General features: G+C 38.4%; 1 protein-coding gene across 3 annotated transcripts in view; it reads left to right on the forward strand.

Annotated features, from left to right (window-relative positions):
* The window catches only part of kcnq1.1 (potassium voltage-gated channel, KQT-like subfamily, member 1.1), a 343,893-nt gene that overhangs the window by 62,325 nt on the left and 259,414 nt on the right, over positions 1 to 22,154 (forward strand). For 2 of the 3 annotated variants that reach the window (XM_066701065.1, XM_066701067.1), the window contains exons 4-14: positions 120 to 246; positions 1,880 to 1,958; positions 2,563 to 2,659; positions 5,017 to 5,157; positions 10,450 to 10,560; positions 10,893 to 10,988; positions 12,684 to 12,797; positions 13,475 to 13,613; positions 15,052 to 15,078; positions 17,258 to 17,314; positions 17,950 to 18,073. In XM_066701065.1, coding sequence (XP_066557162.1) covers positions 120 to 246; positions 1,880 to 1,958; positions 2,563 to 2,659; positions 5,017 to 5,157; positions 10,450 to 10,560; positions 10,893 to 10,988; positions 12,684 to 12,797; positions 13,475 to 13,613; positions 15,052 to 15,078; positions 17,258 to 17,314; positions 17,950 to 18,073 — 1,112 coding nt within the window. The remainder of the gene's footprint in view (positions 1 to 119; positions 247 to 1,879; positions 1,959 to 2,562; positions 2,660 to 5,016; positions 5,158 to 10,449; positions 10,561 to 10,892; positions 10,989 to 12,683; positions 12,798 to 13,474; positions 13,614 to 15,051; positions 15,079 to 17,257; positions 17,315 to 17,949; positions 18,074 to 22,154) is intronic. The other variant, XM_066701066.1, reaches the window with a different exon arrangement.

Below are 22,154 nucleotides of genomic sequence, written 5' to 3' on the forward strand. Positions count from 1 at the left end.
CATAAGGCGAATTTAATGAATTGCAAGGGTTCTGCCTCACTTGAAAATGAGGGACTGCTGTGTCTGCCTGTTGCTTTGCAAAGTGCACATTTAACCTTGGGTTGCATTTCCTTTTGTAGGAAATAGTGCTGGTGGTTTTCTTTGGCGTGGAATACGTGGTGCGGCTGTGGTCAGCGGGCTGCCGCAGCAAGTATGTCGGCTTTTGTGGACGACTTCGCTTTGCCAGGAAACCCATTTCTATTATTGGTAAGTCGACCGCATATTTAAAAAAAATGCCACTTCTGCACCTCTTCAAGATAAGTATATGCTAGGCCTCCGATAAAGCATCTGAGCACTTAACTATACAACAGAATAAGAAAACAAAAGCAATATAGAAGAACAATGCAGCAGGAAGTTCAAGCAGTGCAGACAGCTTTGTTTTTAGATATGTGTATATGTGTGTGTGTGTATATATATATATATATATATATATATATATATATATATATATATACACACACACACACAATTTCCACAGCTAGTTTAAACTTACTCAGGCTTTAATTTGATATGAATTGGAGTTATGTGGTCAATTGCAATTGCTTTCTAATTGCACCATAGCTTATTGTTCTATAGAAGCAATTTCCTTTTTGTGGTGGCATTTCAAATTTCTGGCACTCTGTTTTTCCTGTTTCTATATTGTTGAAAATGTTTATCATGTGTGTCCTAGTCCTGCCAGGCCTTTTATTACTATTTCATGGTGACAGATGTCCTTATTGAAGGCCACTTCAAAAACATACAATAATAGTTGTTATAGAATAATATATTTACAACATTACACTATATCACAGTGATTAAATAAAGACACCCACAGGTATATTGGATTGCAATGAATAAAAGACAAAGCAGAAATCCAAGAGCAGAATACTTGAATTCAGTGTATGTCTTCAAAATACATATAAAAATAAATAAAGGGCTATAGAGTTGTTTTATATATGCATTTGGTATTAATTGATTTTATTTCAACAGGATAAGTGATTTGGATACATAATAATTCGGGCACATGCTTTTTGCTGGCGTCCTACTTCAGCAGATCCTTTAAGCAGTTGAAACTCGCACCCATTTTATAAAACATACTTCTGTGGGTTTGATTCTTAACATGTAAAACTGTGCTAATAGAGAGTAAGAGAGAGGGTGGTGTAATGGGTGTCTTTGTCAGGGCAAAACAGACAGTATGAGAATGAGAGCAGCGGGGAGTGGGAAGAAGGGAGAATGCATACCAGTCTTCTCACCAGGACAGGGAAGGATGGGACGGAGGGGGCGAGGGGTACAAGATTAATGGGGTCTAGTCAGCATGGGAATGAAAGGCTGGAAAGCTGGGGGTCAGGGGCGGCATGTTCCATGGGGATGAGCTGAAGTCTGGTTCACACTACATGATTTGTCAAAAGAGTGACAGCTCTGGCCCTGAGACCAACATCCGAAGAACAGTGCAAGTTCAATTTTGATCTATAAGTGTTAAAAAGCAAGTAGAGGGGGAAAAAACACATTACTACTGCTATTATTATTATATTTAAATTTTTATTGTATTCTTCATATATACATAAGACATTCAGAAGGTTATCTGTGGTGTTCAAAATGTTTCACCCACTGTTTAAAGCTGTCTGCTGGATTATTTTTAAACATTTAAGCTTCTTCCTCAAAATGGCAAAACTTCAATTTTCTTTGTGCTGCAGGATTCCTTGTCTTCATGTATATCTGCATGAAGGTGATGGTTAATTTTCATGCAGAGAGACTTTTGTAGGAGCATTCCTAAATGCTCTTGTCTAAAGTCCCAATCTAATGAAAGTATTTTGCCTAGAATAAATGGAATAATCAGTTTGTTTTATTTCTCCACATACAGATTTGATAGTAGTTGTTGCCTCCATCATTGTCCTCACTGTAGGATCCAATGGACAAGTCTTCGCCACTTCTGCTGTCAGGTAATGCTTATTTTAAAATTGCAAGCCCACTGCTTCTTGCATTGATGATTCATGTGAAACCTATGAATTCTGCATAGCAAACTGCTCAGCCCATTTTGAGCACTCGAAGGCTGTTCGAGAGTTTGAAGTGTCAGGCGATTTAGTCATAGCACTAATTACTCTTAGAAGTGCAACGCCTCAGATGGGAATTGTGCTTCACAAGGCATCGTTTTGTAAAGATGTAAGATATGGGTGTTATTAATTTGACATTTTTGTGTTTGCTATTGGATGGGTCTGGTAAAATTGTTTCCCAAATCTGTATGCCCTATTGGTTACAGTGATTTCTGCCCTTTGGAAAAACAAAAACAAAAAACAAATGCATCAAACCTACCTGTGAAACATACATAGGTCTAATATTGCCAAACAAATGAGACTGTGGTAGTGCAGAATACATTTTGTATCACATCAGTATGGCATTGTAAGAAGGTTTTTACATTCAAAAACACAATCAGGTCTGTTTTGGTTGATTAACGTGGTACTTTGGGTGCGTAGGAGGAGGGGGATGAAAGACGCCACACTTGGGAATCATTATTGTGAGAGAATTGTTTGTCTGCTGTAATTTCAGGGGGATCCGGTTCCTTCAAATCCTCCGAATGCTCCACGTGGACAGGCAGGGGGGTACCTGGCGGCTTCTGGGGTCTGTTGTCTTCATTCATCGGCAGGTGGGCCTCCACACCTGACACCTTAATCATGGGGATTAGGGGGTGCGGGGTGGCTGTCTCGGGAGCTCCCACCTCAGTTTGCAAAATCCTCCCTTTGTCTGCAGGGAAAGGTGCACCGACCAAGCTGGTTGTTTCCTCGTGATGGCCTCTTTAAAGTAAAATTTGGAAGACGTTACCTTTTTAAAACATTGCTTACTGTTTCTTTACAACAAAAGATAGCTAAGGAGGTATCATTGTAAGCAGCTGAGGTTCCACAATCACAAATGATCTCATCTTATTTGTAGGTGGACACCTCACTCCTTACAGATGAAGCCAATGCCAATGTGCCCTTCTCACTCTCTCTCCCTTTAGATTCAAAACAGGGCTGTGATTAAATTATTCATGAACATATTGGCACAACAGAGGTCTTGTTTTAATGTTTTAAGTACATTTTTAAGTATATTAATAATAATGTAGATAGTCAGTAGCAAATGGTTGTAATAAAAAAACTTGTATTTTGTTAAAGGACATTTATAGCTCTTGTGTTCTGATGGTAGTAAATTAATCCAGAGTACTCTGTTGAGCTTTGCTACCAAAGTCTTTTTAATGGCCCTGCTTCTCCCCGTGGATTACAGACTTGTTGTGGTTGGCCACACACAAACTATTCTGTATATAATAAACTATTATATACAGTATAATAGCCTGTAGTAGTGCTGTGCTGAATCCAGCTGTTCCAAGTAATTTCTTTTTAAGTCTTTCTCTTAACCAGCCTATTTTTTATTGAAGGTTAAACTTTTAATTCACAGTTTCTGCTGTGTGAATTGTCTCTTGAGAACTAAATATAAAAAACAGTAATCAAATAAAGAAATGGTTGACTATTCACTGTCAGCAGGTGCCTTTCACATTTTTCTAGAAAGTTGCAATGCTGATACATATTACACATTTTGTAGTTATAATGTTTTCACTTAGGATAAAAAAAAAAATCTAAATTGTGCTCCCTCCTTTCACTTTCATAGTTACAATGACCAGTGTATATGTGTTGGAATTTTAAAATGTAAAACAGGATGAGGTGACAGCCAGGTGACTGTGACTGACCAGTTAAATGCTGACACTTTTTGAATAGCAGGCGCACCGCAGACCACTGAACCTCAGTGTTCGAGGGGAACCGTTTTCAATTGATATTTTTCAGTTCAGAGAGAAACTTAACGGAAAATCACTTGCAGCAATCCTTGCCCATAGTATTAGTATGTATATAATGACATTTAAGGGTGCTTGTAATGCCAGAAATAAGTTATTTTAAGACCAAATTCCCTGTATGGCTATGAATCTGTTTCACTGCTTCATGAGTCTCTGGAGGTTCAAATGGCATGATCATTGTATGATATCAAACCCAATAGCTGATATGTAAAATGAGAAACCACCCAGCCACACACACAGGCCATGAAGCACAGTACAGTGGCAAGTGGCAAAGGGAGATTTGCCATGTCATACTATTAGGCTCATCTAGAAAATACCATAGAAGGAGGTCACTTACATTAAATGTAAGTAGCAGAATGTCTGTGGGATCATAAAGGGAACACCACTATTTATCTATGTGGGTGTAAATTGGCCACTTAGAAGTTTCGGTCAGAACAGTCGGGCCTGTAGTTAGTCCTAATTTCATAACAACAGGCTTTTACTTCTGTTAAGTCCACGAGACAAAATAAACCAACTTTGACTTCTTGGTCACCTGTCTCTGGCATTAGCACTCATAATGAACACTTGTTCTATCACAAGAAAGACATTTTCTTCAGAGGCTATGTTTGTTTGGTCTGCACTGTTGTTTTGAATGCAGATTAAGTTACAGGATTGTTACCTTTGTTTCAGCACTCCAAAAGGTCACATACTGTCTGAGTATCCAACAAATCCCCAGCATCTATATGTCTCCTCCGGGCTTACCTCAACTTGGCATTCCTGTCCTTCGAAGTCCCAGATAGCTATAGATAATTATCCAGTGACTATCTAAGTTCTGGCATTGAATTCCTATACTAGAATGCTAGAAACTTGAAATGTCCTTAAATACTTATCACCACACTGTCTTTCTAATAACAGTACCATAAAGAGCAAATCGCAAACTTCTGATTTGGTTATGTGGAAGGCCAGGGCCAAACTTGAAGAGACACTTTCTGAAAAGACACAAAACAAATAACCAAACCCATTAAAAATAATGAATGCATCCATCATGATGTGAACAGTGGAAAATAAATTCTGGCCATATTACTTATCCAGTAACTCTTGAAAGATGTATAATGCCATTGTGATCGTAACTCTTCTTTTTTGTGACAAAATGGCGGCTCTGAGACCTATAGTAATTAAGATCTATGTTCTATATTTTGCAGGAGTTGATCACGACATTGTACATTGGCTTCCTGGGCTTGATTTTCTCCTCGTATTTCGTGTACCTGGCTGAGAAGGATGCGGTGGATGCCAGCGGAGGCACAGAGTTTGGTAGCTACGCAGATGCCCTGTGGTGGGGAGTGGTAAGAGAAAAAGAACAAGACTGCTGGGCTTAATATATATTTTGGTTTCTGGCCCAGATTGCCAATTAACTGATAGATAAGCAAGTCAAGGACCATATTTCTTATATTCATATTCCAGTCAATCAGTCAAGGGTAAGTCTCCCTGGGAACAGATCTGAATAGACCAGTAAGTAGAAGAAAAAAAAAAAAAAAAAAAAGGAAGTCTCTTAAACACCACTAAACTAAAATATAACGGTTATATACACAGGCATCCTGTGCTCAGTGTCACTTCACTGAAGTATTTGTTTATTCCATTGCAAAGATTATCATTCTATACATGATAGCACAGTTTTAGTGTCTAATGTTATCATCTCTGTCTACTTTGGATGCTGCAATTTACCTCTTTGAACCCCATGTCCATTTCTTGGATGAGTTCCTGTCAAACCAGCACATGGTGTATTTTTGTATGCCTCTCACCATAAGGAGGAATTTAAGAATGTGCTACACTCCACTTGTTTTGGAAAATGGCCATATCATTCTGGAGACACGGCTCCTGTGAAACTAAGCAGTGAATAAAATGGGAGAGTGAACAGTGAGAACACTGACGGGATTGATTGTGTGTTTGTGTTAAAAAGGGCCCTGTCTGAATTGTGATTTGGGAGCATTGAACCTGTTTGAACAACAAACGAGCCAATTACCCCACTTGCTTTTCCAGTCTGCATAATTTGCTGGTGTTTAAGGGAAGGCTCATTGAAGTCAATCTTGCAATTAATATGTTTGTTTTGAAAATGTTCTTTAAAGAGCTGGCACCAGAGGCACAAGAGGCATGTTAAGGCAATAAATACTGAATCTGGCATCCCAATATAAACATACGTACACAGTGTATGTTATTTTAATGAGAGAGAGAGTGTTTTGAATTGATCTTGCATATATATTACAAATATAATTAGCCTCAGAAAATAATTTTCAGTTTGATTTATCATATATCAATAAAAAAAAAAAAACACACAATACCAGAGGCTGAAAAAGTCTCTCGCTTTCATATTTTAGGAGTAAATTTAGATGACGACGAGACGGTTTTTTTCAGAGACGGTTGGCTGACATTGCAAAACAAATTCCCCATTTTCAGAGTTTTGTTTTATATAACTGACAGTACGCCTTCCATTATAATAAGACCTTTATCTTGATTGAGTATTCTCTGCTGAGAGGATCATATTTCCTGCACTATCACCTTATCATGCTGTGTTTAAACTAGGGGTGTGTGTTTTCCTTTTTCCTGCTAAACCCGAAAATATAAATAAACAAATCTGATCCCTGGAGCGTCTTCCCAAATGTGGGGGGATTTAGGGACATAAAGGTTTCATATTCCTTTACAGATGCACCTAATCTGAGGCACAGTTGGTGAAGGTAGTATTCCTATCAGAGCCATATCAGTGAGAGGTGTAAATTAAAGTGCATGTGTATTTGGATAGAATATTTCAGAAATGCTATTCAAATTTGGGATTTGTTAAAAGGCTACATCTGTGGGATCAAAGTCCAGCATCAAGTTCTGTATAAGGGTAGCCATTTTAGCATGCCAAATGGGAGATGCATAGAGCTTAGTGGTGAAATGGTGTGGTTTACCATAGCTGGTCTCTGTAACAACATAAACAAAACACAAGACTGAGAAAGCTGAGACTAATTGAGATTTTTTTTTTTGCTACGGGTTGGTTTGTTTTGCGCTCTCATAGTTCTTTATTTATGAATTCTTCCATTTTGTTAAACGATCAGCCTCAAATTGCCTGTGTCTCATTTGTTACATTACTTTTCAGTAGAGATTATTTTCTTTTTAATGCACAGTCTGTTCATGTTCAACAGGTTGCGCTTCAAACAGAAAACAAGGGTTAGGAATTTGAATAAAGTAAAATGCTCGTTCTTGGATGTTATCAAAGTCACTTATCTTGGTTTTGTCTGTCTGGCAACATCCAATACAAACAATCCTAATTTTCTGTTCTGATAATGGATATTGATGTTAATATAAAGAGCTCAAATTATGTACTGATCGTGGTCAGGATCAGTGCATAAGAGGACACAAGATAGTGAGCTGATTGCCCTCAAATTCCTGAGTCAACATGGACAAAATGGACAAACAATTTATTCTGCAATTAGGTTTAGATATTAGATTAGAGGCACATCGTTATTCTGAATGTCAGTTTTCAGGGGAAATTATCTGGGTTTTCCACTGTTTGCCAGGGTATCCCGTAAGGTAAGCTCATTCTGATGTAAGCAATAATATACAAAGACAGGTTATATTTTAATTTGAAAATCCCCATCAACAATAGATGGATTTAAAATACCAACTCCAACATCAATTATGAGATATAGTACGGTAGTACCTTTATAGCATAGACAGCTAACATTTTTAACTTAAAGGAACAAAAAAGACTTTCAAGAGCTTTTTCTCGGATTTTGTTGACTTAATTATTACGCTATAGGAATAAAAACAACAACAAACAAGCTCAGTGTCAGTGCTTTTCTTTTTTATTTTAGTTTTATTCATGATTGTCATTAAAGCACAGTAAGATGTAATTAATCAATTGAACAATTGAAACATTCTTTTAAAAGAGTACCTTATTTAATTTTCAGGTACCCAACTTTGAGTTGAATAGGTTCCTTGGCTGTTCAGATTTACCAGTCTATGAAAGAAAGTCAGAAGAAAAAGCAATTGTTACCCTTGTTCCCTGTGCACACTATTTGTTGCTTTCAAACTTTTTTAAACAACTTTTTGTTAATAATTCTGAGAGATGTAGCCATACTTATTAACCCTTTGTGAACATGATGATTGTATTAAATTAATAGTCGTATATGAAATTGTTTGCTGTTTGGCTTATTTGAGAGAAAAAAAAAAAAAAAAGTAAAGTTCATTTAATCTTAATTGTTCAAAATCAAAACAGCCACAACAAAAAGCCAGCTATCCACTCCACAATTTCTGTTGCAAAGCCAGACATGCAGCTTCTATTGGTGTTGTCAGTTGTAAATTTAGATGGCGACGGAAGCCCTGCTTAAGAACCTGCCACATGAGTCTTTTAAAAACCCAGGAGACGCGGCGCACTGCGATTGTTCGCTTTCGTTTGAAAGGGGATTGAGTTTATACCCAGCCAGAGTCTGACTTGGCAGACTGTAGCCCTGGCTGGAAGTCTGACTCATCACTGCTAATCTCTGCCCTTTGTCCTCAGGAAAACTCCTGTCAAGACAACCCCCCACAAGCCCCCACTCTCACTGTTTGGCCTTTGTGTTAGCTCAAGTACTCCATAGAGATGTAAAAAATAAACATAAATGGGGGGGGGGGGGGTTGCACCTAGATTTGAATCATTCAGCATTCATGAGCTTTAATGTTAAAACAATTATTTCCAGAGATTTCCCCTTAGCCACTCTTAGCTTGTTTCCAGTCATTTGAACTTGATTTGGATTTCTTGATTGGTCTGACTGTCAAAACCTTTTCTGCTCAGATCCTAAATATCTATTTAAATATTGCATTCAAAAAAAGAATATTGTAAACAAACAAAAAAGAAAGCTTGAGTAATAATTGATGTTGAGATCAAAAATAAAAAAGTCAAATGCAAAATGTATAGAATTGTAAACAAAAAAAATGTATCTAATGCAAAAAAAAATCTTGAAAGCAAAAAATGTTAAATCAAGAGCAAAACTCGCCTGCAGTCCCTGTGTTTGCTTGTGATGCTGCAATCTTTGTTTTCACCTCCAGTTTCTTTGCTTTCGATTTATTTATTTTTGTTTACGAGTTTTGGTTCTGTTTTGTCTTGAGGGCGGGATTTACAGGGAGGCGTGGATCATGGGTCTCCATTGGTCCAGCAGGTTTGAGTGACGGCTCTTCCTAACCCAATCAGTGAGCAGGTGGGCTGGTCTGGTGATCTCTGTGTGGGATGGGACTCGACTGTCGCGGTTTCAACAGCAGCGCCGATTCAGCGACTCATTAAACCCCCTGTGTGCGCAGAGACCTGCAGTCAAGAGCTGCACAATCACTGGATCCCACCGCCATTTGAACCCAAACATACAGCACTGAAACACAACACAGGACTCACCTGCTACGTGCAGAGTAACATGTTTAATATCATGTTCATATTAATGTAACGTGCAAAGCACTTTAATTCAGTTTCCCGGATAACACAGCGCCAGACTGATGGAGATCACGTCATTTAGCAAGAAGCAAATGGAGGGGCATCGTATTCATTAAGAGCATGTGGTGTCCCAGTTTATGTTTAGGTAAGAAACGCACACATACATACATACATACACACATGCACATTATATATATATATATATGCACAGTCACCTACAAAATTACTGGCGCCATTGATAAAGATGCGAATAAAGGCTGTATGAAATAAACACATGTAATATATAGAAAGCGATTGTCCACAACTTTTATTAAAAGCATGCTTTGTTAATAATTAAATTCTATGTAGTTGCTCCACTCAGTCTGGGTCAGTCAGCGCTGAAGTCAGATGTGTTGCAGAGTGACTGTCAGACCAGCCCACCTGATCACTGATTGGGTCAGGAAGAACCGTCACTCAAACCTACTGGACCAATGGAGACCCATGATCCACGCCTCCCTGTAAATCCTGCTCTCACTCCAAAACCGCACTAAAACTCGTGAACGGAAAAAAGAAAAATCGAAAGCAAAGAAACTGGTGGCGAAAGCAAAAATTGCAGCATCGCAAGCAAAGACAGGGACTTTCGATACATTTTTTATGTCCCTGATACATTTCCATACAATTTTTTCAATTACAAATTATAAATTTTGCATTCGATTTTTTTTTTATTTTTGATCTGAACATCAATTTTTTCTCAAGTTTTTTTGTTTTGTTTACAATATATATATTTTTGAATGCGATACTTATGGCGCTAATTTGAGCCCATAAATATCCCGCCTTTTCTGGAAATGTAGGGTTAGCTTGGGTTCTTCCCAAAGTATGTCTTGGCAATACAAAAATACAAAATTAAAATCATTCATTCCCAGGTAAAGACCCAGACACACCTTGCACAATCTGGAACAGGTGGGCAACAGTCAGCTGGGAATTCTGGGTCATCACACACCAGACATGTCTTGCATCTTCTAGGTTACCTGCTAATTTACATAGCTAGCATTTACAGCCACACCAGATCTTCTGATTCATGTGTTATGTTATGGGTTGGAAATCTGGGCCTGCAGTGCAAGAAAAAAGCAAGTAGCCTTGACTACCTGCATTGAAATCAATTAAGAATAGAATGTATTAGATTGAAACTAATCTGAATCTCCCAACCGTTTCCCCACAGGTTACTGTAACCACCATAGGCTATGGTGACAAGGTGCCCCAGACGTGGGTGGGAAAGACCATCGCTTCCTGTTTCTCTGTCTTTGCCATTTCCTTCTTCGCCTTGCCAGCAGTAAGTCTGACTGGGTGCTTTGATTTTGAGTCTGAAAACCTTTTAAGACATCTTTACATTCTTGGGTTTCTTTGACATGAGCGACTCCTGAACTAGGTTACATGGTCCTCTGTGATTTAGGACCTAAAAAGCTTTATAAAAGTCAATAGTCCGAAACAGTATTTCTCAGATTACGTGTAATGGATTTGGATGACAGCTAGTCCTGTTTTATAGTTAATGTACATGCACACTCAATCTGATATATCAAGTATAATATGATGCATGCAGATTTCTGCAATTTAAGTAAAAGTCCTGTCTTGCCATTAATGTCCTTTCTTCCCTAATCCCAACAGGGAATTCTGGGTTCGGGTTTCGCTCTGAAAGTCCAGCAGAAGCAGAGGCAAAAGCATTTCAACAGGCAGATACCAGCAGCTGCGTCTCTCATCCAGGTGAGAGACCATACAGCAATCTTGAGAGCCCCTATCCAGCAAGTTTTAGAGGTCACCCTCGTATCACCAATTTATAAACACCTGGGAAGTATTTCATTCTGATCAATGAAGCAGGTGGTTGGTAAATTCAGTCCTCCAGAAACTATTGGAGCAGTTATCTGAATACCTGCAGCCTCCTGAGGGAAGAATCCCCTTGGTTGTCTTGCTTAATTGATTAATAACTTGCATCTGTTCCCAGAATTTAGAAGTGGGTGATTTAGGGTGATCTATAAGATCAAGTGTATTGGGGCTCTCCAGGACCTGGATTGAACATTTGTGCCATACAGACTGCAGCAAGCAAGGAGGGGTTAGCTCCTGTGGTCCATAACTGTACAGTGTCCATGGCTAATACAATCTCACTTTCTCAGCTGCCATTTGTGACAGCCTGGGCACTCTAAGTGTCACGATCATATCAATTCTTCAGTTATAGTGATAGCTTCAGGGTGCATATTGTTATTGTTATGCAATTCTCAATAATGTGTACAAATATGCAAACTGGAGATGAACAGGATTCTTTTTATTTGTACAGATCTTGAAATGTTCTGAAATCGGACATCAGAAATCATAGACAAGGTTGAAGTGTTTGAAGTTCTACATGACTGCTATGCTGAACAAGATGTTTGAACATAAAAACATTTCATACAGTATCGGTGTCATTACTTGGAAAATAACATGCGGAATGCCCTTAAGTGTCATAGTTTTTACTGCAACCACATCGGTGGTCTCATGAGGGAATGTTGTTGTTTGGTATAGGTTTCTTTTCACATGTTAAAGGTAAATGAAGGTAAGAGAAAGTGCTCTTTTTTTTATCCTGTTGTGTATATAGGCTTAGAAAACTAATGCATGAATGGCTTTTCACTCTTCTTTACAAAGAGCCTATATTCAAATGATCAACAAAACCTTAGTCATCAGATTTACTAATTACATTTGTACATTCTTGCTTACTAGATATTTTTTGATGGATACTCCATTCACAGTCCCCCCCCCCAGTTATGTGTAGCAGATAGATGTGTAAGAATATACATACTTATTTAGAGATATGCACAACACTGAACATTACATTACATAAATTATAATGAATTATATCTAGATAACAATTTAGATTAACTTCTGATGGGATTATGGCTTTACTACGCAGGAGATTCAAGTTCAGGTTACACTGGGCTTTATGTATTTATATGCACACACACCTGAGAAAAAAAACAGCCCATCATATACAGGTTGTGTTTGCGGTGGTGTATATGTCTATGTATGATTTACTGATGAACTAAAGGGAAGTCCCTCCCCCCCCGCCAATCAATTGACCTGGACATACTTCTTCTTGACCCACTCACAATGTGTCCGATTTCCAATACAATTAAAGCAAGTTAAAAATGAACAGTTTTTAATAATAGTCAATCAGTAATCATTACTAACAATTAATCAAATCAATCCTAACTTCTATTAAGTATAGCAACTTTCCTGGGTACCCTCTAGAGGGAGCACTGGCCAACCAGTTCAAATCACAACATTAAAACCAGGAAACTATAAAAATTAGCAGCAATTGTAGTGTGCTCAATGCTCGCAGCCTGGTCTTAAGGACAAAAGTCAGGTATGATTTGAACACAGAGAATATAATGGCAACCTGTAAATGACAGACTGAATTAATTTTCTCAGACATCCTGGAGGTGCTATGCTGCAGAGAACCCCGATTCATCTACTTTCAAAATGTATGTTAAGAAACGTGTGGTGACCAACTCATCTGTGTCCAGTCCCAAACCGAAGAAGATGGTAGGAATGACAGGCAGATTTTCTTCATTATGCTCTGTGTACATAGACATCATTTCTGAGTGGCAATGCAATGCAACAGAAATGTTTATGTATTACTAGCCTGGTGGTGACCCTGAGCTTGTGTTTGTAGTGTGTTAAATCAATGTTTTCTTTTACTGCAACTTGGTAGTAGCCAATCAGCTGTACCAAAGAAGACAAATATTGATCAGACTTTCAGACCGACAATTAAAATAAAACATGCATTTCGGGCAAGCTAAAATAATTGTAATACTCACATAAAGTTTTGGATTTTGAGATGGAGAGCATACGAAGAAGGCAAAACCCTGTTTTAGAAGATAGTTTAATCTAGTTTATTTTGTGTTTACTTCCATGCTTTTGAAAAAGTATCAATCAAAGCAAATATCTTTGAAATATATATATATATATATATATATATATATATATAAAGTTATTAGTGATGAGAATGGGTAGCCTTACAAACCTGGAAATAAGCATTTGTATTATGTTGTGTCAATGGTGGAAATTGAGATAATATTTTGTTACATGGAACAGCCTAACTTCCTGAAGAAAGACAATAGGTGAAATGTGTTCAACTTGAATTCTTTCTGTGATTTTGGAGATGATGCACTTGATCTCTGTAAAGAGAGGGTGCTCATGGTTTCTGTTCCTCTTACCAGGTAAAAGTGAGGAGGAAGTTTAAAAGTGACAAGGACAATGGTCTCAACTCTCCCACCATCCCCAGAATCACCTATGAGCAGGTGTTCGACGAGCGCAGAACTGAGCCAAACAGCCCTGACGACTTCAGCAGCCCCACAGGTAAGTGTGAGAGTGAGTGATATTTCATCACTGCCATGGTGTTTATACTCAAAGTATTGATTAGGATTTAAATCAAATCCTGCAAACTGAACTGTGCTGTCACCAAGTAGGGTTTGGAGGGGGAAGACAATTTCAACATGCTTCTATGAGTTATCCTTTCCTATTGAGTTCAAAAAACAAAACTCACTTTAGCTCTTAATTATGTAATTTTTGCTTAAGTATACCAGTTCATTTTAAGATACCAGACTGGGTTGTGGCCCCGTATTCCTGGAGTAGTGCACCTGTGGCCAATAGGCACATTTACACTGCCAATTCTGATCCGGATCAAATTCATCAGTAGCATTTGATCCTGCTCAGAAATGGCAGCGTAAACACTCAGAGATTGGATGAAATGCATCTCTCAGGGAGATGGTACAGATCCAGATCCATTGCATCAGTTAAAATTCACACTTAATGGCTTGTTATTTTATGTTAGCAAATATATGTATATAATTGTATTTGTATTTAAAATGATTTGGTAGTGAAATGTAACTTGTCATTTTATGTTGGCAAAACATATTTGTATTTTTATTTAAAATGCTTCGGTTGCAAAACAATATGCAAATGCATTGGTTTTACTTGTTAGAAATAATTCTTAATGAGATAAAATGACAGTTTTTGATATAGCTTTCTGTTCTAAAAGACTAATTTAATATATGCTTATAGTTAAGTTTGGACTTGCATGCTAGTGCGCATGAGAAGACCCCTGTGGCAGCTGAAAGTTTAAATGGAAGTGTAAACACAACACCACTGATTTTGATCAAATGTACCGATTCGTTTGATCCGCATAAAATATTGCAGTGTTAACTTGCCTAATATGAACAATATGGCAGCTCCACTCTGCATCTCTTGTCACATCTTCTTGTAGGTTACTTGGTGTGCCTTGCTGGAAACTAAACTGTGTTTCACAATTGGCATTAGCTGATCATAAAAAATGTCAGGATAAAAATGCTGGAGGGAAAAATTAGTAATGGTGTACATTCAGAGAATCAGACAAATAATCCTTTTCTACCCTATTTAAATTACATTATTTCACGTGTTCCACTGCAAACAACAATTATTTATTTCTTAGCAGATGCCCTTATCCAGGGCAACTTACCATAAACAATGATGACACAAATGAAAATCTTCTCAACTAAGAAACCTCAGTTTATATCTGCAAGGACAGCACAGTATTGATTGGACAGTAATGCAACGGTCAATACTTTGTGGTGTAAATTGTTATGCAGTTAATCTCTTGACACCTCTGCTCGCATCGCTTAGACACTTTTAATGCCTTGCTTGGGAATGGGGATCTTTGTTTGGTTCATTGGCTGACTTTTTGCTTCTTTCTCCTGTTGCTTTTGTTCGCATTTCTCCCCTCAATGCTGAACCTGGCCCCTATATTGCAAGTGAACAGGTGAGGTGCCTGCTTTGAAAACAATTGGTAAGCTCAGTTTTAGTTCAACTGATTCAACATAAACAAAACATTAGCTATCTTTGGAAAGACAATTATACCACAAAACACACAAACAGGGGCACACAGTGCACATAAGGACACACAAAGACACACACTTCCTTGAATATTTTAAAGATGATTTTTACCCTAAAAGGGTAAAAATGATTTGGAGTATTCCTTTGGAGTCTTCTTATCTGCCTGTTTGTACTAACTGTACCTTCTTTCAGCTAAATGTACCTGATGTACTCAAAACAATGCAGTTTTTCTCTCAAAAAGCGGGTTGGGGGTAAGGTGTGGCTCAAAATCAGTTTTGTAAAAATCGTGTACTGTGACCCTAGCATAAGTGGGTAAAATAAATTGGAAAAGCTGAAACAACTAGGCTAACAGTGTAGCAGCAAACTGATTCCACTTCGGTGTTGTTGTGTATCCAGTAATAGCCAGAAATAATGAATAGGACTAATTAAACATGTGGATTATCCCTCTATATAGGCATGTTTGGTGTCTCTGCAGTCTATCTATCTATCTATCTATATATATATATATCTTTATATATATATATATATATATATATCTATATATATATATATATATATATATATCTATATCTATATATATATACACTCACCTAAAGGATTATTAGGAACACCTGTTCAATTTCTCATTAATGCAATTATCTAACCAACCAATCACATGGCAGTTGCTTCAATGCATTTAGGGGTGTGGTCCTGGTCAAGACAATCTCCTGAACTCCAAACTGAATGTCTGAATGGGAAAGAAAGGTGATTTAAGCAATTTTGAGCGTGGCATGGTTGTTGGTGCCAGACGCGCCGGTCTGAGTATTTCACAATCTGCTCAGTTACTGGGATTTTCATGCACAAACATTTCTAGGGTTTACAAAGAATGGTGTGAAAAGGGAAAAACATCCAGTATGCGTTGTTTGAAAATGTGTTGAAAATGCCTTGTTGATGCTAGAGGTCAGAGGAGAATGGGCCGACTGATTCAAGCTGATAGAAGAGCAACTTTGACTGAAATAACCACTCGTTACAACCGAGGTATGCAGCAAAGCATTTGTGAAGCCACAACACGTACAACCTTGAGGCGGATGGGCTACAACAGCAGAAGACCCCACCGGGTACCACTCATCTCCACTACAAATAGGAAAAAGAGGCTACAATTTGCACAAGCTCACCAAAATTGGACAGTTGAAGACTGGAAAAATGTTGCCTGGTCTGATGAGTCTCGATTTCTGTTGAGACATTCAGATGGTAGAGTCAGAATTTGGCGTAAACAGAATGAGAACATGGATCCATCATGCCTTGTTACCACTGTGCAGGCTGGTGGTGGTGGTGTAATGGTGTGGGGGATGTTTTCTTGGCACACTTTAGGCCCCTTAGTGCCAATTGGGCATCGTTTAAATGCCACGGCCTACCTGAGCATTGTTTCTGACCATGTCCATCCCTTTATGACCACCATGTACCCATCCTCTGATGGCTACTTCCAGCAGGATAATGCACCATGTCACAAAGGTGGAATCATTTCAAATTGGTTTCTTGAACATGACAATGAGTTCACTGTACTAAACAGGCCCCTACAGTCACCAGATCTCAACCCAATAGAGCATCTTTGGGATGTGGTGGAACGGGAGCTTCGTGCCCTGGATGTGCATCCCACAAATCTCCATCAACTGCAAGATGCTATCCTATCAATATGGGCCAACATTTCTAAAGAATGCTTTCAGCACCTTGTTGAATCAATGCCACGTAGAATTAAGGCAGTTCTGAAGGCGAAAGGGGGTCAAACACAGTATTAGTATGGTGTTCCTAATAATCCTTTAGGTGAGTGTATATATATATATATATATATATATATATCTATATCTATATATCTATATATATATCTATATCTATATATATATATGCATGTATATGCATGTATATATATATATCTATATATATCTATATATATATATATATATATATATGCATGTATATGCATGTATTTTCGCTCATTGTGCTTTAAAGGCCTGCGTGATTATTACCTCTCCTTTCTTGGATTTTCTCCTAAGGGTAGATATTGCCCTGATCACATGTGCTATCCTTTCTGATAGTGTCTCTGATGTTGACCTTCTTGCTTTCTTTAACTGTCTTGTGTTCCACTGGTGCTGCAGGCCGGCAGCAGTCTTGGACTTCCGTCTCCTCCTTTCAGTTCGGCTCCCCTTTGACAGGTAACTGCTCTCTGTCTTCCCTGCCTTTCTAACTGTTAGGTGTTTGTGTTTTTTAAAGCCCACAATGGAACTGAACTGTGCTGTCACCACGTAGGGTTTGGGGGGCAGGGGGGGAGACAATTTCAACATGCTTCTATGAGTTTTCCTTTCCTATAGAGTTCAAAAAACAAAATGCAACAAGTGAGTTTCCATTTTGTTCTAACTTGCAAAAGATAAAGTATAAGCAATGAATGAGGTAATCTCAGCTGGGTTGATGGATGGGGAGAAAATGGACTGTGAGCTGATGAAAAAGAAGTTGAACATGGGTCCTGAGGATTTTGACATGTGTTTTGTGTGTACTTTTATATATTTTTTTAATTTGCAGTACATATTGAGGGCTAAATATTTTTTTTTTCCTCAGTTGACCAGTTATGCTCAATATCTAACGTTTAAGTTTCTGATCTTCTTAACTGGGATAGAGCCCTGTATGACACATAAATGACAGACAATGCTAATATTACTATTAATCAAATTACAAACGTGGATTGGATACTGCTTCAATTGCAAAGAGGAAACGCAGGGAGTTAGAGCCAAGTGCCACTGCACTTGTCATGGCGTCTCATTTCATGTCTTGTTTCTAAACTTCCACTTTGTAGTGAAAAGAAACACAGGCTTTCTAGAGGTTCAGCAGCCAAGACCCATCCTACGCACAAACAGCTTTGGAGATGATTTGGACCTGGAAGGAGAAAGTGTTCTGACTCCAGTCACCCATATCTCACAGTAAGTCAGGAAACCTTTCACATCTCAACCTGGGTTTTAACAATCACACATTCCACTTGTGCCCTTTAAGGTTTTTTAACTGATATCAAACCTAGTAAATTGGGGTTCTTCGGCACCAGAGTTTGAGAACAATGGATGAGGCCTTGTAAAACTACCGTGTGCAAAATGTATTTGATCTTTAGCATTTGTGGAGTCAATCAGTGCAGAGAGAACCATTTGATTCTAACAGCTTTGGGTGTTCTCCTTGTACAACACACACCATATTCACTAGCTGTGAATGGTTTCCTGTCGTTTTGAGATGTGACATGTGTGGCTATGGTAGATTTCTTGGTTTCATCCAAGGAAACGTTGTAGTTGGTACAAAGTAAGTTCTTACTGCCTGTGTTTTTTTTATGTTTTAATATTATAATTTAAAATGATACTTCTGAAATTGCTAACATAGATCGGCTAATGCAAGTTGCTGTTAAAGTCAACTACACTTTATCCACTTTGTGTAATGGCCTTTTAGAAATCTCAATCAGGAAAGTTACAATGATGCGTTTGTGGTGAATTATTTTTTGTAACTCAAGTCAATGCTGATGTGTCTTGTCTTGAACTGAGGTTCACAGTTCTTTGCATGTTCAGTCACTTCATTAGAAACTTTGAAATGGGATGTGTGTAGTACCATAACCTTGCTTGGCGGGAGTGGAAAAATGTATAAAATGTATTTAAAAGAAGGCTAAAGGCATGTAGACAACACATCCAGAAGGTAATATTTTAATTGCAAGGAATCCAAGGCTTTTTCTCAGAGCTGAAAGTGCTTGGCAAGCCATCAAAGATCAGGGAAGCAAACAAAAGGATTCTTTGCATGCTGGATTGGCGATCTTTGCCCAGGAGCCAGCAGGCCCTCTCTGGAGTGCTGCGAGCGGCAGGCACATCTCCCTGCACATCAAAGCCACCCCTGGGACACTTGAGTCAAAAACAAAATACAAAACACTTGACTTCCACTGCTTGGTTACACAGTATGGCTAATTACATGAGTTCAGTTTCGATTTTGTGCTCCCTGCCAGAATGTTCTTTCTGCTTTTGTTGTTTTTTGTGTGTGTAAATAGTTTTCAATCCCCCCCCTTTTTTAATGTCTGCCAATTTGGAAATACCACTGCTCAAAGTCCGACTTGTTGATCCCCAGATCAGTGAGATGAAGGTATCTGATACAGATATCCCGTGAGAGATGGATTGCCATGTTCTAATTTCTCTGCTGTAATCATTGAACGTAACTGGCAAGGATTTTGTCAAGCATAAATCTTACCCAGACCTTATAGGTATCCTGTATACAGGGTTACAGGGGTCACTGGTGCATTGTTAATCAAAAATGATGTGAACACTCTAAAAAAATGTTAAATATAGACTTAGAAAGCTTATCTTACATCTTGGGTTTGAACCAGTATTTGATCCAGGTAAGGATCATATATATATATATATATATATATATATATATATATATATATATATATATATATATATATATATATATATATATATATATATATAATATTGTATATGGTATTGTTTTTTCATTTGTGATATTTTCATTCCACTTTCATTTCCACCACTTTTTTTCCACAGTACTTATGTACCCAGAAGGTGAGTTGGCGTAGTGTGTGTGTGTGTGTGTGTGTGTGTGTGTGTGTGTTTGGATAGATTTAGTACCCACCATTAGTGTTTCCGTACTGCCGTATGGAAAAATAGCCATTATGATTTTAATAGTTCACTGTATATTATTTCAGGAGGGCTGTGGCATAGAATACTTCTCTGCCACTGTTGTTACTCTCAAGGGTGTTATATCCTACATGGGGCCACAGATTATGATAAAGCCAATACTTGCTTGTGCACAACCTTAATTTCGTGTCTGGAAAATGTAGTGTCATTTTAGAATGACCAATTCGGGGCTTATCTATCACTCTGGAGAGTGTGCCTTCCTGTTTGGCTAGTGTTTTTCCCCCATGTAGGTGTCAGTCAGTGGCTGATAATGATCCCCTGTTATCGTGTCCTGTTGTCTGTGGCTAGGTGTGAAAAGGGACTGCCTGCGTGAGAGAGATTGACAGCTGGGATGGCCTGTCCATCTGTCTTTACGTTATTGTGATTTAAGAACATAAGAGAGTTTACAAACGAGAGGAGGCCATTCGACCCAACATGCTTGTTTGGTGTCCATTTGTCACAATTACAGAGGAAATGAACACATTATGTGGCATTCTGTAGTTATAATCAAGGTGAATTAAGACATCCCTCTCATGCCAGACAAACATTTTCAGTATCTACATACCACTACACACTGACACTCGTACACTCATTTACAATCAACAGCATGCATCTAACCACAGTTACCACATATCTTAGCACAATTGTGTTGGCAGATAACCAGTGTGCTTTATCACATTGATACAACAAACTGGATCAATATTTTTTTTGCCAGTGTCTGTGTCAGGTTACAAAATACATAATCCTTTTTCATGCATTTTTGATCGAACTTACTCCCCAATTTACCAACATACTGCTGTAACAATGCCTCTTGGATATTTCCTTGGCACAGCATCCTGTTCATTTTTCAAGATACGAATGGTGCTGCAAATGTAATGAATCAGTTGGTATATATAAACATAATAACAGAAAACAAACACTGAACCAGATTTCAGAGGGTTACATGATTTTCAAACACATACAATGTACTATGCATTCACAACACAATTAGAAGGAAACAATATCCACACATTACAATGCATGACCTTAAGATATAAGAGAATGGTCTTCAGGTGTAATCTAAACCAGATGTGTCTTTAGGAAGCATTGGAAGGTGGTAAGACACTAAGCAGACACAAGCATCTCTTACTAGGGTTGGCAATGCTCCGGGTTTGCCGCCTCTGGCTCTGGAGTGGCTCCAGAGGTTCAGCTCCAGCTCCAGGCTGGCTCTGGAGCTGATGGAGACCCCTTGCTCCAGCTCTGCCCGGCTCCAGCAGCCCCAGCTCCAGCTCCGGTGCAGCTCTACAGGGCTGCTCTGGCTTCCGCTGCTTTTAACCAGCTTCAGCTCTGGAGCCACAAGAAACAGTGCAAGCTAGGATGAGATCATTATTTTTAACATTTTTTTTTGTACGTTTATGTGAATAACTGTTTAACAAAACCAACATATTAATAACAGATATCTGTAACCATTGACACATGAAAAAGTAGAAAATTGTAAAGATGTCTGTGGTAATTAGGGTTGCCATCCGGACAGTATTTTACCGGACTGTCTGGTATTTTTACACTACATGGCCAAAAGTATGTGGACACCCTTTCTAACTAGTGGATATGGCTTTTTCAGCCACACCCATTGCTGACAGGTGTATATAGTGGCTCTCAGAAGTATTAACCCCCTTGGACTTTTCCATATTTCATTGTGGACACATTTCCACAACATTAAATCAGAATGGATTTAATCAGGAGTTTTTGCCACTGATCAACACAGAAAATGTCCATAATGTCAAAGTGAAAAATACAATCTGCAAATTGTTCTTAATTAATTACAAATAAAAATACAAAACAGAAAGTAATTGAATTGAGCGGTGGTGAAACCAGTTGTGTTTAGAAGTCGTGTAATTAGTTGAATGGAGTCCACCTGGATGGAGTTTCACATGATTTCAGGTTAAAAACATCTGTCTCTGGGAGGTCCCACAGTTGGTTAGTACAGTTCCTAACAAAAACTACATCATGAAGATGAAGGAACATTCAAATCAAATCCGGAATAAGGCTTTTCAAAAGCACTAATGAGGAGTAGGATATTAGAACATTTCAAAGGCATTGAATATCCCCTGGAGCACAGTAAAGTCCATTATTAAGAAATTGAGAAAATATGGCACAACTGTGAATCTGGGTGCTTCACAAAAGTGGCCTTTATGGGAAAGAGAAAAACTTGCATCAAATCTCAACTAGAGTCTGCTGGAAGGCATGTGGGAGACTCTGAGAACAAGTGGGGGAAGATTCTGTGGTCTGATGAGACCAAAATAGAGCTTTTTGGCCTCAAAGCTAAGCGCTACATTTGGCGCAAGACTAACATTGCACATCATCC

This window comes from Amia ocellicauda, chromosome 4, assembly GCF_036373705.1.
Source record: "Amia ocellicauda isolate fAmiCal2 chromosome 4, fAmiCal2.hap1, whole genome shotgun sequence".
In the NCBI taxonomy this organism is placed as follows: domain Eukaryota; kingdom Metazoa; phylum Chordata; class Actinopteri; order Amiiformes; family Amiidae; genus Amia; species Amia ocellicauda.